This window comes from Ostrinia nubilalis, chromosome 23 (genome assembly GCF_963855985.1).
Source record: "Ostrinia nubilalis chromosome 23, ilOstNubi1.1, whole genome shotgun sequence".
NCBI lineage: Eukaryota > Metazoa > Arthropoda > Insecta > Lepidoptera > Crambidae > Ostrinia > Ostrinia nubilalis.
In genome coordinates, this window is record NC_087110.1 from 10,419,701 (window position 1) to 10,434,304 (window position 14,604).

A 14,604-nucleotide genomic window follows, 5' to 3' on the forward strand; every position below is an offset into this window, starting at 1 on the left:
TCACAACATCAATTTTGTCTATTTTTAGATTTCATCCATTGCTGTCAAATAGTTCATGGTCGAAAAATTGTTTATTTTGTTAATGCATCATTGACGTTTCTTATCTCGTAGTTTTCTACATCTTGGGATACTTTTAGCACTTCCTTACTTTTGATTTCAGTATTGTGTTGATACACTGATGAACGAAGAAATATATCTAATAGAAATATAGAAAAACCTTTATTTGACACGAAAACACAAATGAAAATGAAGAAATAAAAGAAGAGAAAACATAAAAAAATACATTAAACACACAACATTACATTAAACATAAATTATCTCGTGCCAAAAAGAAGAGACTGATGTCTTCGTTCGTTTCAGCCAAATGACGTCCACTGCTGGACAAAGGCCTCCCCCAAGGATTTCCATAACGACGTGATCAGTCTATCTTGTGTTAAAATTTATAGCTTGAGCTAATCTACTATTGACCTACCTCACTTATCACAATAGTATAAATCTTTTGAGGACCATTGTACTACGATTAGTGCAGCTAAATACTATAATTATCATGGAATTCAAATCAATGTTGTTTATCCATCGTGTTACGCGAGTGACAAGGAAAAAGTCCAACAATCTTGCAGAAAGGTAAACCAAAGTTCAACCGGTTCCATTCCACATAACTGTGTCAAAGCAAAACATTGGGCTTTACAATCTCGTGCGCACGCGCCTCCTTAAAATTCTGCACTTTTCCTTGGCAACTAAAGTTCTTTATCAATGTCACTTCTATTCTGATGATGATAAAGTTCTGATTTCTGCAGCATGTTTGATTATAGCGAAACCACGTGCGTCAGAGAAGTAACCGGTTGCTATTGTAATTTGTGAGGGGGGAGGATTGATGTAGAGTGAAACTGGTTTAGTTCGTTGTTTATTTTCGTCATCTTCATCACAGTCATCAGCTTTATAGTTGCTAAAATTCGTAAAAAATCTTCGGCTTTGAAATACAAAATAGCACACTTTTGTTTTTATCCACAACGGGTAAATTTTTGGCTTTCATCTCACCTGATGGTAAGTGATGATCAGGCCGAAGGAAACCGAAGGAAGCGAGCTTCATCCGGAATCCTCAACCACAGAGGTACTGCTATCTTACCTCTAACTCCCAAACCAATATTTCTAGTAACTTTTAAGAAGTCGTTTGACTTTAAAATTGAATTCAATTTGTAATTTTTAAGGAAGGATAAACCAAATCTCGGTCAATGCAACTAAGAATAATACATTAGAATACTGTTTGTTGATCATTTTCATCATTCATGTTACATTATAGGTGATTATTATCACTGTGGGTAATCTGGGTTTTACGATTTTACAATAAGTAAGTTGCGAACGTCTAATTTACACATGCGCAAGCGTCCATTTATATTACAACCAGTTCATTCATAGTCCGAGCAGCGAGACGACAATCTGAATTGGACTGTATTTTCAAAGAGGCTGGACTTAAAATTGAATGAAATTATACTTTTATGGGTCAATGACGTTCACAGACGTCCGACGTCACAAGTTTAGGAAAATAATACGTGGAAAAGCAAAGGAGGGAATATTTTGACTTTTGTTTGTTGAAGGAAAAATACGTTGGCGGGATTTTATTTTTATTAGGCCGTGACACAAATTAAATATTTAGGCGTTTTCCTTATGTTTATGAACCGCCAGGCTACACGGGCATCTTAATGATCTAGGTTCTTAATCTTATGACTTCAAGACAGACATGACATGACATTTTTTCTGGACAACCTATTTATTATGTGCTTCAAGTTTCAAGGTAGGTAGGTAAACAGATACTAAGCTAAAAGCTTGAAAGCTTTGAATATTTTTTGGGTTGATTCAAGCTGCGTCACTGTATTTTTGAAGAGTATTGCCTTGCCACGGTGACACAACTGGTTCTGATTTTAGCCAAACCAGTATTTATTCTGTGAGTGATCAAACTGTATTTAAATAAAGACCTGTCATTATCTCAAAAACACTTAATTGACGTTTTTAATTAATAAAATTGCTATAAAGTTAATTTCTTTTCTAACATTTTTTGAACCAAACATTGCAAAGTAAAAATATTTGTCAAATCAGTAACGTTTTACGCACATGGTTTTAAATTATGTTATTTGACACTGTGACATAATTACGTAGATGTAAACTAGCTTGTCAAAAACAAAACAATGCGCATGAGTCGTTCTGACGTGTTAGATGCTCGATAACAAATTGTTTTTATTTGAAAGCCGCAATAAATCAATACAGCGATACTACGGTCGTTTAACGCGTAAAACAATACATGTATGACCAAAAATAACATGCAGAACGACTAAATAAAGAAACCGCACGTGTTGAAGTCTGAAGAGGTAAATAACTTGTAAATACTGTTGTCCTATCGGCTGATTTAAATAGGCAAATACTCTAACGGGTAGTTGTAGGTTATTGGTGGTCAGTGGTTGGGGCTGATAAGAAGCAGGGTGAGAAACTTTAGACATCTATATCAGCCTCTGTTTCAAGGGTTTACAGTAAATTATTATAAATATTGATGCGAGTTTGTTCCTCCGTACACTACTGAAACGGGGACTAAGGGCTTTTGAAAGAGGATTATTTGAACTTCCAAGCCCCTGGACCTGAAATCAATGATCATCCAACCCTTGATCCCATTCTGCATCTGCTTTGCTTACCAAACTGCATAAACGTGTCCGTGACTAATTTTAGACTTTTACCATTGTTTTAGTCGTGAATACCATTATTTTCAGTAACTGTTATGTTTCTTCACGTGTTAGCCGACGCGTGCGCCTGACCTCTATGCATGTCACTTGTCACGATCGTTCAGTCTCAATCACGTTATTGCACACGCCTTTTTTCAGCGATGCGCTGTGACGTAGACAGAAAACAATATATGTCTCTCCAGTCACGTAGATCTTGTAAGTGTCTGAAGCTTATATTTTTAGCACTAACATGGCTTTACACTAGTTTAATCTGTCGGTTTACGGACAGTTATACCTACCTAATGTAGGTATGTCGTGCAGGGGAAGATTGAGGGCACAAGAGCGCGTGGTAGGTCGCCCATGCGCTGGACTGACCAGGTCAAAACCGCACTCAATGGTCCACTCTACGAGTGCACAAGAAACGCTGCAGTGCGGGAGGAATGGCGACGGATTGTGAGGCTTGCCACCAAACCAGGTGTGACGATCACGGACACTCTGGCAAAAGTGTATCTGTAATAGCGTAGCGAAGAAGAAGAAGAATATACCTTACCTAACTATAAATAAGTTGGGAGTAGGTAAAAAGTTAATTCAGTCGCTCGCAGCTCCTTTCGTATGGAATTTATGTAGCTGAAATAATGATGTTGACGTAATTGAGTTCCTGAATAGCATATCTAATTCTAGAAAAGTTTCCTGCTGACCTATGGCTAATATGGCTATATGACAAGTGACAGTCCTCTTTGGAATGAAACCAGATGTGAAACGCCTTCTCACTCAAGGTGCTTTTTGGCATACACCAGCAGGATTTTGGAATAAATATCCACTGTCTGCTTCTTAAGTACCTACTTCAGGTTTACGACACACGTGACACGTCATACCTATGTCATGCAGTCCTACATATGGTCCTACGTCCAGACTGCCATGGGAGGACTTCCAAAATGATATAATAGCTAAACAAACAGCTTTTTCCTCTATTTCCTCTGACTCCTTGAGTATACTTTCCATTACGACATCATCACATGACCGTTTCCTTTGACGTTTTTTATAAACCAACCCAAAAAAGACGTCATTCTTCAACTAATCAATAACAAAGTCATCCATCTACCCTTCAGACAACTAAATGAAGGCGTGTCTAAGACACAAAGCCTCTCATTGGTGGTTTCCTTCCAGTCTTACCATCGATAAGATACCTTGTCTTATGCTAATATTTTGAATTCCATGGTGATCTGTCTGATAAAATATAACTTTCTTTCTTGTCATTCAAACAGACTGGCTCCTACGTAGTTCCTTCTTCTGGAATATTTTCACATTATCCTATTTCTAAATAGATTTTATGGATGTTTTAAGTGACTTTACTAACTTAAACGACTACGATGGTGGCTTTATTATTATAATTATGGATTTAATCCGTCCATTAGATCCAACATGTACGGGACTAATCCCACCCCACACCTGCATCTCCGGTATACACGGTGGAAACGATAAGTTCACTCGATCATTTCTAAACTATACAGGATATCGAAAAGCTTACTGATCCTGAAAGTTCTTCACGAGCTCTATCAAACGGTATTAGTCTTCTTTTGTACATCTACACACAACCTATACGCTCACACTCATCATACACACGACACACATTCACACTTCAGTCTAAGCTATTAAACGCCATTCGTTCCGGGGGTGAGGCCTGGTGACCCGTAGCACAGGTTTCTTTTCTGAAACCTATTTCAGGCACCAGTCCCTCGCACTTTAGGTTAGAAATCCTTGGTACCTGAATTGTGAAGGGTAATAAATATTTTTTGATTTGATTTGATTTGATTTGATTTGATTTGATTTGATTTGAGTTACCGTTACCGTTTGATAGAGCTCGTGAAGAACTTTCGTTATCGTTTCCACCCTGTAGATAGGATCTAAAGCTTGACCTCCAATGAAACCCAAGGTTGAGCAGTCTCGGGGGATAGCTAACTGGTCATCGTGTAGGCAATGGAGACTAAATATCCTGATGATGATGATACCGACTTTATTCAGATGACTAACTCTGACTTCTCTTTACATATTTGACACATGTGTATTTGTTATGCAGAATAAGCACTTATTTAAACGGGCATGTGATTACTATCCAAGAAATAGTAGAGACGCAAACAGGTTGGTACTTCAGGTCACCCCAAAAACAGTGCAGTACAAAAATAGCTGTTAAATCATGTGTATTAAAATGTATAATAAAATACCCAAAGAATTTAGGACAAAAGCATTTGTAATTTTAAGAAACATTTGAGTAAATGGTTGCTATCACTGACACTTTACGATTCAAAAGAGTTCTTTGACTTGCTGTACTTTTGTTCTTCTTTAGAATCGTCGCTAATATTGTGGTGTTTCTAATTTAACTTTTGCATGCTAGTAATTTTAGCTAAACATGTATAGTTCTCACTGTCTGTACCTAACATCTTTAATATATACCATGTTTAATTGCAAATAAATGATTATGATATGATAATTATGATTATGACTAAATATTATTAAAGCCTATTATGTTTAAAAATTCTTCCTATTCCAGATACCACAATGCTAAAGGACTTAGCATCCCTCATTGTAAAGCACACGGTCCCCTCCCGGCGCCACCTGACCCCAGAGCTGGTCCTCCGACTGGTCACTCCAGAATGTCCCCTCTGGCGGGCGAAAGAGGACGAGATCCCCTTCAAGGATCCCTTTTGGGCCTTCTATTGGCCAGGGGGACAGGCCACTGCAAGGTGAGATTTGGTTACATTTATTATGGGGTTGGAATTATGGGATAACTAGCTTTTGCCCGCGGCTTCACCCGCGTGAAATTTCGTTTGTCACAGATCGTCATAAATTATAGCCTATATGTTATTCTGGGTTATAAACAAAATGCGTGAAAGAGTAACAAACATCCAAACATCCAGACATCCACACAAACATTCGCATTTATAATATTAGTTCGGAGATGCCGACAGTCAGGGAGGAGGTGAGCAAATACTGTACCAAATATAAGGAAAGGCTAAAACATCACACAAACCAACTTGCTAGAGAAATTGTGGAACAAACCCACAAGACCACCACAAGACTGAAAAGATGGCAAATATTACAGTTGGACCAAAGATGCTAGTGGCTTGGACTGAATATTGGAAGGCTGGACTAGATTGCTACGTGAATTAGTAAAAACCGAGGGAGAGAATTTACTGGAATACCCCTCCTCATGAACACAAACAAAAAAGCAAGACAAAACATCTGATTATGACCTAAGTCGATTGCAGATATAAAAAGGGAAAAAAAAAAAAAAAAAAAAATAATATTAGTTAGATACTTTCTGGCTTTGTGGTATATTTTGTTAATGCATCATTGAAGTACCCTTGAAGTTTTCACTACCTTGGGATAGTTTTAGCTTTTACCTATTTTTGATTTTAGTATTATTGTTAGCTGTTAAGAGAAACTTTGTGTCAAATGACGTAGGTACACTGCACTGCTAGACAAAGGCCTTTCCCAAGGATTTCCACAATGAGCGGTCCTGCGCTACCCGCATCTAGGTTTCCGCGATATTCACCAGATCGTCGGTTCACCTAGTGGAGACCTGCCTACACTTTTTACTGATAGAGTAAAATAGAACCACTTTCCGTCCCTTAGATGTTTGCAAAATGCGACTTAGGTTATACCTAGGGACAAATTATTCGAACATCACATTCACATCACGCGATGATTTAGTAAAGGTTGCGGGAAGCACTTGGATCCTAAATAGATAGTCGCTGAAACAGCCATGGCCCGATGTGTTCACGCGCACCGTTAGTGAAGAACAGGGGAGGTACTACCTGGTATTACTCCCCTGAAGCACATGAAGCCAGTCGTCGCTTGCTCAAACGGAGCGAGAAACAGTCTGGGGCGGAGCCGCGAAAGAATGTCTAGGCCGTCTAGCTCGGACAATGACTCGCAGTTCCGACCCAAAGACTTTGGGTTGGACGTCAGGTTTTAGTGAGTAGGCCCTGCCCATCTGGCAGGGAGAGCCTCACATAACCCACTAGTTCCCCCGGGCCAGTGGGTATGCAATTTCATGCATTTACTGACGAAAAAAAAAGCACCTGGATCCCGAATGCGTTGCCCAGGACTGGTCGTTGTGGAAGCCTTTGTCTATTGATAAAAAGGTTTTATTTAGATGAAGGATTTATTAACAGTCGGGAAAACCATGTCCATATTCAGGAGTTTGAGTTTGTTTACACACAACATAAGGTTAAGGAAAATTGTTTAGTTGGGTTTGTTTTATTATTTGCGGAAGTATAGAATTATTCTAAAATAACTATCCTCGATGTTGTTATAAATATTCATGCATGAGGAAAACGTCTGGGTCGCAACGAGTAGCGAAATACGAGGAATGGAATATCTATTGCGAATTAGAAACATAATTAATATTTAATTTGTATGGGAGGAAAATAAGACAAGCGGTGCATGGGTTAAAAAACTCTTGAAAAAACTCTTTATTTTTGCAAATAGGCTTTTAAAATGCAACTTTACACGTCCCAGAATTAACCCTACCACTGTTTCGTGACAGTCAATGGGCCAGTGCTGAGAAGAAGCAGCGCAAGAAACTTACTAGCAGGTTACAGCTGGTATCAAATGAAATCCCAACTAATATTATAAATGCGAAAGTAACTCTGTCTGTCTGTCTGTCTGTCTGTCTGTCTGTCTGTTACGCTTTCCCGCTTAAACCTCGCAACCGATTTTGATGAAATTTGGCATAGAGATAGTTTGAGTCCCGGGAAAGAACATAGGATAGTTTTTATCCCGGTTTTTGAAACAGGGACGCGCGCGATAAAGTTTTTCTGTGACAGACAAAATTCCACGCGGGCGAAGCCGCGGGCGGAAAGCTAGTTGAGAAATAAAATCAACTGTTAGTTGTTAGATTCAAAGTTGCTCCATCTATTTAACCTAAATGTATGTGTTGTATACTGTGAATGTCTTAAATGTGTATTGCTGTTGGTGTACCTTTATCAATAAATAAATAAATAAATAAATAAATAAATAAATAGCTCTCTTGAAAATAGGACATTTTGGTAAAACTCCTCTAAGAACCAACGCACATGAATATGACCATTGCCCGATTTATTGTTTTAATTTAGCATTACGAGTAGAAACTTTCTTTTTGGCCAGTTGATGACTAAAACCAGATAGCTAATTCTCATTAAATCAACTACGAGATTCCAGCACTTCAACAAAAAACAGGTGCTCTTCTAGCTTCGAATTTTGCATCTTGTAAAATAATTTGTCTCAAACTGCACAATAGGCCTTATTATGTCAACAAAATAAAATAAGGTGTAAGAAAATTATACCAACATAACACAAGCTTTGGTGAGTCATTCTTCTGTGGCAATATTGACAACCCGAGCCGCGTTTTGAATATTCATCGAACGAAAACCATAGTTAATTTACAAACAATGCATGAGACGTTGAAATAATATTTTTCGGAGAACTCGTAAATATTTTGGAAAATCCACAATACCTAATATCCGTTTGCAATTGACATCTTTTTTTTTTGTGAATGAACACAATGAATATTTTCTCGTTTAGTGTATTCAGAATAAGAAATGAGTAAGAATATTTAAAAGGTCAACTGTTTTCAAATTATTATACTTAACTCTTTATTTTGGAAAAACTGATGTCTTTCTTACTCTAATGTTTTTCTCAAAAGCTCACTCGTCAGTCGTCACGCCATAATGTGCGTTGCAGTTTTGAACATCGCAGAAACGAGTTTTCGCTACGGGAGTCGCAATAATGTCATTTTATAAATCTTGTAAATATTTTTTATAAAAAAGTGTGTAATTAATAGGATACCTAGATACTGCTAATTTGCAAGTACCAACAAAACGTAAACAAATAAAATGGTTGCTTGATTACCATTTCCATTTAAATCTTTTCTTTCCCGCTGCTATAACGACCCGAAAACTGTCACGGATTATGAATACGTCTCATAATCGTAAACTACTTTGAAATTCTGGCCATATCACGTGAAAGCAGGATAAAACACATTCCTTTGCATACTCTAAAAAGGGACAGGTAGAGTCCTTGCTACCGTACCTTATCAACAAAAGAGAGGGCATACAAACTGCTAGGGAGAGACAAGGATAGCAATGTCTGAGTCACTCAGGAATGTTTCAGGGGATGCCTGCAGAGTGAGTCATCGATTTCGGAGAAATACAACCTACTTTCTTCTAAGGATGTTTAGTTGAATGAGACTTTTGGGATCACCCGGGAAAACAAGGATGACTCAGTCTCGTAGATTATGGTCAAGGACATGGTGAATAAGCTCTCACAAAGCTGTTTAACTTAATTTTTACACGGAGACGTAAAGTTCATTTCATGAAAATGCAAGTTGGTAGATAATTCGTTCCTTGTTTATATGATCTTGCTAATTTTATTGTACCTACACTTAATACGAATTAATAATTGAAACATGAAGCCGGTGGAAAAAGAAGAACAATAGAGTCGCGAAGAAGAAACTTATGAACAGTTTTTCCCAAAAAAATACGGGAAAACTGAAAGTCCTTTTCGTATGGCTCTACATCAGCGGGCACAAAATATCATTTAATATTGTCAAAAAAACTTTGCAATAAAGTTTTGAGTTGAATGGTGCTAAACTATAAATTAAGAAAAAAACATTGTTGAAAGTACAACTGCTCTATGTGTCATTGGTTACATGAAAGTGGTTGCCTAGTTCATAAATTATTTATTCCATTTCCTTTACTATGATTGATGGGTATTACATTTTTCTACCAATCCATTAATTTTGTCATAGCATAACAGTTTGTAAATGATTAAGACAGTAACCACTAGTAGGCTGAGTGTACCGGCCTTGAGCCGTGTCGAGGCCGGGGTGTGAACTTGTGACCCAGAAGACTCAAGGCTACCGGTCCAACGACCTATACAGCCCTACTGTTGTTATTTGATGCAGCAGATCAGTGAATATTGTAAAAAAAAATACTGGTTTAGAGAATAGGTTGAAATACTTATAGTAGGAATAAAATTGTTAAAAAAAACTCTTAAAAAAAAACAGAAAAAGTAAAAATTCTCAGTTAAGAAAACCGAATAAAAGAAAACACTAATGTCTCCTTTTTAAAGTAGTTTAAAAATAAAGAGTTATTAAATTTTAAACCAGAAATTAATACCAACAACATTTTCTATTATGGACCACTAACTCAATTATTTTATTTTTACTTAATACAAAGATAAAAATTTCCAATTACCATTCCAATTTCTGTATAAACCTGATAATTCGCAGAATTTAACACTGGATTACAAAAACAAATTCATTCATTGAACCCATACAATCCTCACGGGCTGCCTAATTAATTAAAATTTAGCATGATTGCTGCTTTTACGATACTAGATACGCCAATATCGTAAAAAGAGCAATCAAGTGAAAATTCCACGAAAAGGCATAAACTCATTTCACGAAATAAATTCCGATAAAAGCCTAGACTCCTAACAAGCGTTTCTGGAAACCAGACCGATCGAAAATTATTGCAGTTAACTTCTTGTTCCAACTAAAACTATATTTCAGCCATTTTCCATTTCAGTTCTCAGACTGCCACGGATTCTCTGAAACAAATATGCTGAGTGATCAGACTGGCTTTCCATTCCCAGCGATGCTATAACGTTTATAGCATCTTTCATCAAACTTACTTTTTTGATGTAAGACAAGGCAGGTATTTGACCGCAATCGCACCTGCTGATGTTAAGTGAGATGCAGTTTAGGATGGTACATTATAATAACATCTGCCCTGTAAGTGCCTGTAGATTCACTCTCGCCTTGAAAGGGCCCGGATTATATGTAGAGTTCACTTAAAAGAAAACTCCAATAGAAACCTTGTCCAAAATTCAAACCTGGTAGGTACCTACTGAATAAATAAATTTTGTATTTGCATTTACATAAATGTCTTTCTTATTTCATTAACTTGTTATTGTGTTTTTTCTACAGTCTTGCTCGTTTATTTGGCTACCAACTTTGTTTTGTTTGTGTAAAACCTGCTACATGCACCTATTAGTTATTGCATAATCCTTAATCATCATTGTATTATATTACATCACATTATGTAATAAATACATTGATAGCTATTTTCTATCTATATCTTGCGCTTTGATTTAATTTTGTAAGTTATGTTATTTTTGTAGTTAATAGTAGTTATTTTATTTAATACTAGCTTTCCGCCCGCGGCTTCGCCCGCGTGGAATTTTGTCTGTCACAGAAAAACTTTATCGCGCGCGTCCCTGTTTCAAAAACCGGGATAAAAACTATTCTATGTCCTTTCCCGGGACTCAAGCTATCTCTGTGTCAAATTTCATCAAAATCGGTTCAGTGGTTTAGGCGTGAAAGCAAGACAGAGACAGACAGACAGACAGAGTTACTTTCGCATTTATAATATTATTATAAGTATAGAAGTATAGATTTGTCTCAAAAAATAATTATGGAATAACATGGCACACATTACGCCAATTGACCTATCTAACTTTAACGTAGGTATTTTAGAACTTGCGACCACAGTTAAAACCTAACTTTTTCAAACACTCTCTCCTATTTGGTGGAAACCGGGCCTTAGTCCAGACATCCTCGAGCACCCACGGATTCTCGGAACCACCCCTACCCTCCTCATCTCCCCAATTTCGGGGAAACCACCCGACCAGCCGTTAAATCTCCCGCAAATATGAATTCTAGGAATTCGGGGTGAAGAGAGTTTGAATGGACTTGTTTATGGATTAATGGACTAGTTAGTCATACACAAGACATTTTTTCTTGGGACCGTATCTATTATTCTGTATTTAGTGCCCATTTCATAATACAGACATATAAAAAATCAAGGATTTATTTTGTGATTCATATTGAAATTAAAACTGATTTTGATTCATAAATTCAACCTAACATTCGCCAACGTCCATACCACGTTGAAAACACCGGTTCTCGTCCGATCACCGAAGTTAAGCAACGTCGGGCGCGGTCAGTACTTGGATGGGTGACCGCCTGGGAACACCGCGTGATGTTGGCTTTTTGCAACTTTTCCTAGTAGCTAACTATCGTTATCCTTTCAATTTACTTTTAGGTATAGGTATTTATTTTTTTATCCAAATAGTAGGAATTTTTATTAAATATCATTTGTCAGGATATAATCTAGCTCAGTGTTTTTCAACTTTTTCATGACACGACCTACTAGGGGTATGAAAAAATTTTTGGCGACTCCCCGACCGGACCGTTCGCTTCTTTTTTCATGCATTTTATAATGTCTTTTTTATTTTTTTATATTATAATTTCATTTTATAATGTTGCAAAGATCTTTGTAGGGACCGAATATTTCAATCCATACAACATTTGCATAGTTAGATTTCGGATTAATCTGTCTTTATTTTAATATTTTTTTTACTGAGGTTGTTTTTACGACCTCTCGCGACCCCCTATAGAGGCTTTGCGACCTCCCAGGGGGTCGCGACCCACAGGTTGAGAAACGGTGGTAGTGGTAATAGTTAAGTCACAGTTAAGTGCTGCGACTTCAAATAAAAAGCAAATTTATTTTATAGAAAAAACGCAAAAATAACAGTTTTCAAGCTAACTTAGTTTCAGTCTAGTATTCATAAAAATTAAATATTAACACATGCATTGATTTGTAGATTTCCATGCCTTCTCAGTAGCCGAGAAAAACCAGTTTATACAATCAGACGTTGTTCTATTCAGCTCAGAAGGCAGTTCTTAGTATTCGAACAATTAGACTTGTCGATTTCGTTAAATTCGTAACATAGGAAAATTTTTTCTATGCAAAGAGGCTGGCAATAGTGAATCAGTTCCATAAAATTGGTAATTTCAGTTAGGTATATTTATCGTTACTAATTAGTGCTAAATTACTTGAAACTTTAAGAACTTTAAAGTACATTGTAATAATTCTGTACTTTTCATTTTTTCTCATTTCCACATAATAAAAATAATATCCAGGTCATGCTTTGCGCATAGAATTTAGATTTCTGCTAAATTATGTGCACAAAGTAATAAAATTTAAATGTAATTTTAATGTTTCATCGAAATCAGTTCAGTCATGTTTGGATAAAACACTTGCATATTTTAAACATCAAACTCCCTCTATTGCCATTTAAAAAAATCTCACTTGCACTGTCTTGCAGTTCTCAGTTGGTTTAATGTGGTAGATAGTAATACTTGTAAATTATAGATGGCGCTATTCAGTGAATTTGTTTGTAAACACTGGTAGTAGATAGTTACACTTTTGCAGAATAGATGGCGTTATCTTCTCAAAATATTTTGAATTTTGGTTTTATTTTTGCAGATATATTTTAGACAATGGAGAATTAGTAAAAGGCCGACGTGTGCTGGACATAGGCTGTGGATGTGGGGCTGGAACAATTGCAGCTGTCAAAATGGGAGCCAGTCGAGTTGTAGCCAATGATATTGACCCATGTGAGTTTTTGTACTAAAATAATTTGGGTAGTATTTAACTGCAAGTCAAAAAATAGTCATTTGCCACAGATAATATAATACTAGTCTTTTGCATACTAAAAAAATCCGAATTCTAAACAAAAATACTGATTTTAAGTTTATTCATTGGAGATTTCTCTCGAAACTAACTTGGCTGAGTTGCACCATCTTACTTTTCCATACAAGAAGCACCGGTTAAAGTTAATGTTAATTGTTACGGTTAAAATTAGATAGTGTAACTCAGCCTAAATGTTGTACAAATAAAATAAATAGTCAACTCCCATGCAACCTCTGTGGATTGAGTGAGTTTACGTCAAAAGTCCATACTAGTGAGCACGTTAAAAAAATGTAAAATATGCGTTATGAAAATTTCAGTTAATAAAAAACAAACTATTGACAAAAAAAAGCAAAAAGAAACATTTTCAACCCAATGTGGAGATGCCGGGGATCGAACCCGGGGCCTTTCACATGCAAAGCGAACGCTCTACCACTGAGCTACATCCCCTGTTACATTCATTGACGAAATTAACGAAGAGTTTGTTTGTTCGTTCGTTTCAGCCAAATGACGTCCACTGCCGAACAAAGGCCTCCCCAAGGATTTTCACAACAACCGGTGGGCGGTCACCGCATTCTAGGCACCTCCCGCGACCTTCACCAGTTCGTCGGTCCAACTAGTGGGAGTCTGCCCACACTACGTCTTCTGGTCCGTGGTCGCCACTCGAGAACTTTTCTGCCTCATCTGTCATCCATCATCAGCTTTGCGAGCTATGTGCCCCGCCCAATGCCGCTTGATTTTAGCAATTCTGCGGGCTATGTCGCTCACTTTGGTTCTGCGGATCTTATAATTTTTAACACTAACTTACAGATGCGATAGCCGCCACAAGCATAAACGCTATATTGAATGACGTAGCAGTCGAAACAAATTCGAACGACCTAATTGGTACGAAATGTGAAGAATTCGATACAATATTGATTGGAGACATGTTCTATGATGAAGAGTTCGCAAATGTCTTGTTTGGTTGGCTGCAGGGTGTACGGGGAGAAGGAAAAACTGTAAGTTATATAGCTTTGTTAACCCAACCGTAGCTTTTTAAAAGGATTGAATTGATTTTTGAAATGGCTTTGATAGGGAATTTCTGTAGTTATAAAATATAGCTTGCCCGCGGCTTCACCCGCGTGGTATTTAGTGTCACGTGATCGGTATAAATTATAGGCCTATATGTTAATCTGGGTTACAAACAATAATACTGTAAAGTTTCAACAAAATCCGTTCAGTTTTTGCATGAAAGAGTAACAAACATCCAGACATCCAAACTTTCGCATTTATAATATTAGTAGGATAAATAAATGTTTTGGAGATTTTTAGTTTTTTTTTATTGACTCTTTTCCACTGTATTTTTTCAGAAATTCACTTCTTAATTAAATTAACTT

The 14,604-nt window shown here is 36.9% G+C and overlaps 1 protein-coding gene and 2 non-coding genes across 4 annotated transcripts in view; 2 read left to right on the forward strand and 1 right to left on the reverse strand.

The window, feature by feature from the left end:
* Nucleotides 1-14,604, forward strand: part of LOC135083498 (electron transfer flavoprotein beta subunit lysine methyltransferase-like) — a 37,959-nt gene that overhangs the window by 23,040 nt on the left and 315 nt on the right. For both annotated transcript variants that reach the window (XM_063978262.1, XM_063978263.1), the window contains exons 2-4: nt 5,257-5,449; nt 13,025-13,155; nt 14,039-14,226. In XM_063978262.1, the coding sequence (XP_063834332.1) occupies nt 5,257-5,449; nt 13,025-13,155; nt 14,039-14,226 (512 nt within the window). The remainder of the gene's footprint in view (nt 1-5,256; nt 5,450-13,024; nt 13,156-14,038; nt 14,227-14,604) is intronic.
* Nucleotides 11,625-11,743, forward strand: LOC135083535 (5S ribosomal RNA). Its single transcript, XR_010259639.1, has one exon. It is a non-coding gene; the product is annotated as a 5S ribosomal RNA (ribosomal RNA).
* Trnaa-ugc (transfer RNA alanine (anticodon UGC)) lies at nt 13,607-13,678 on the reverse strand. Its single transcript has one exon. It is a non-coding gene; the product is annotated as a tRNA-Ala (tRNA).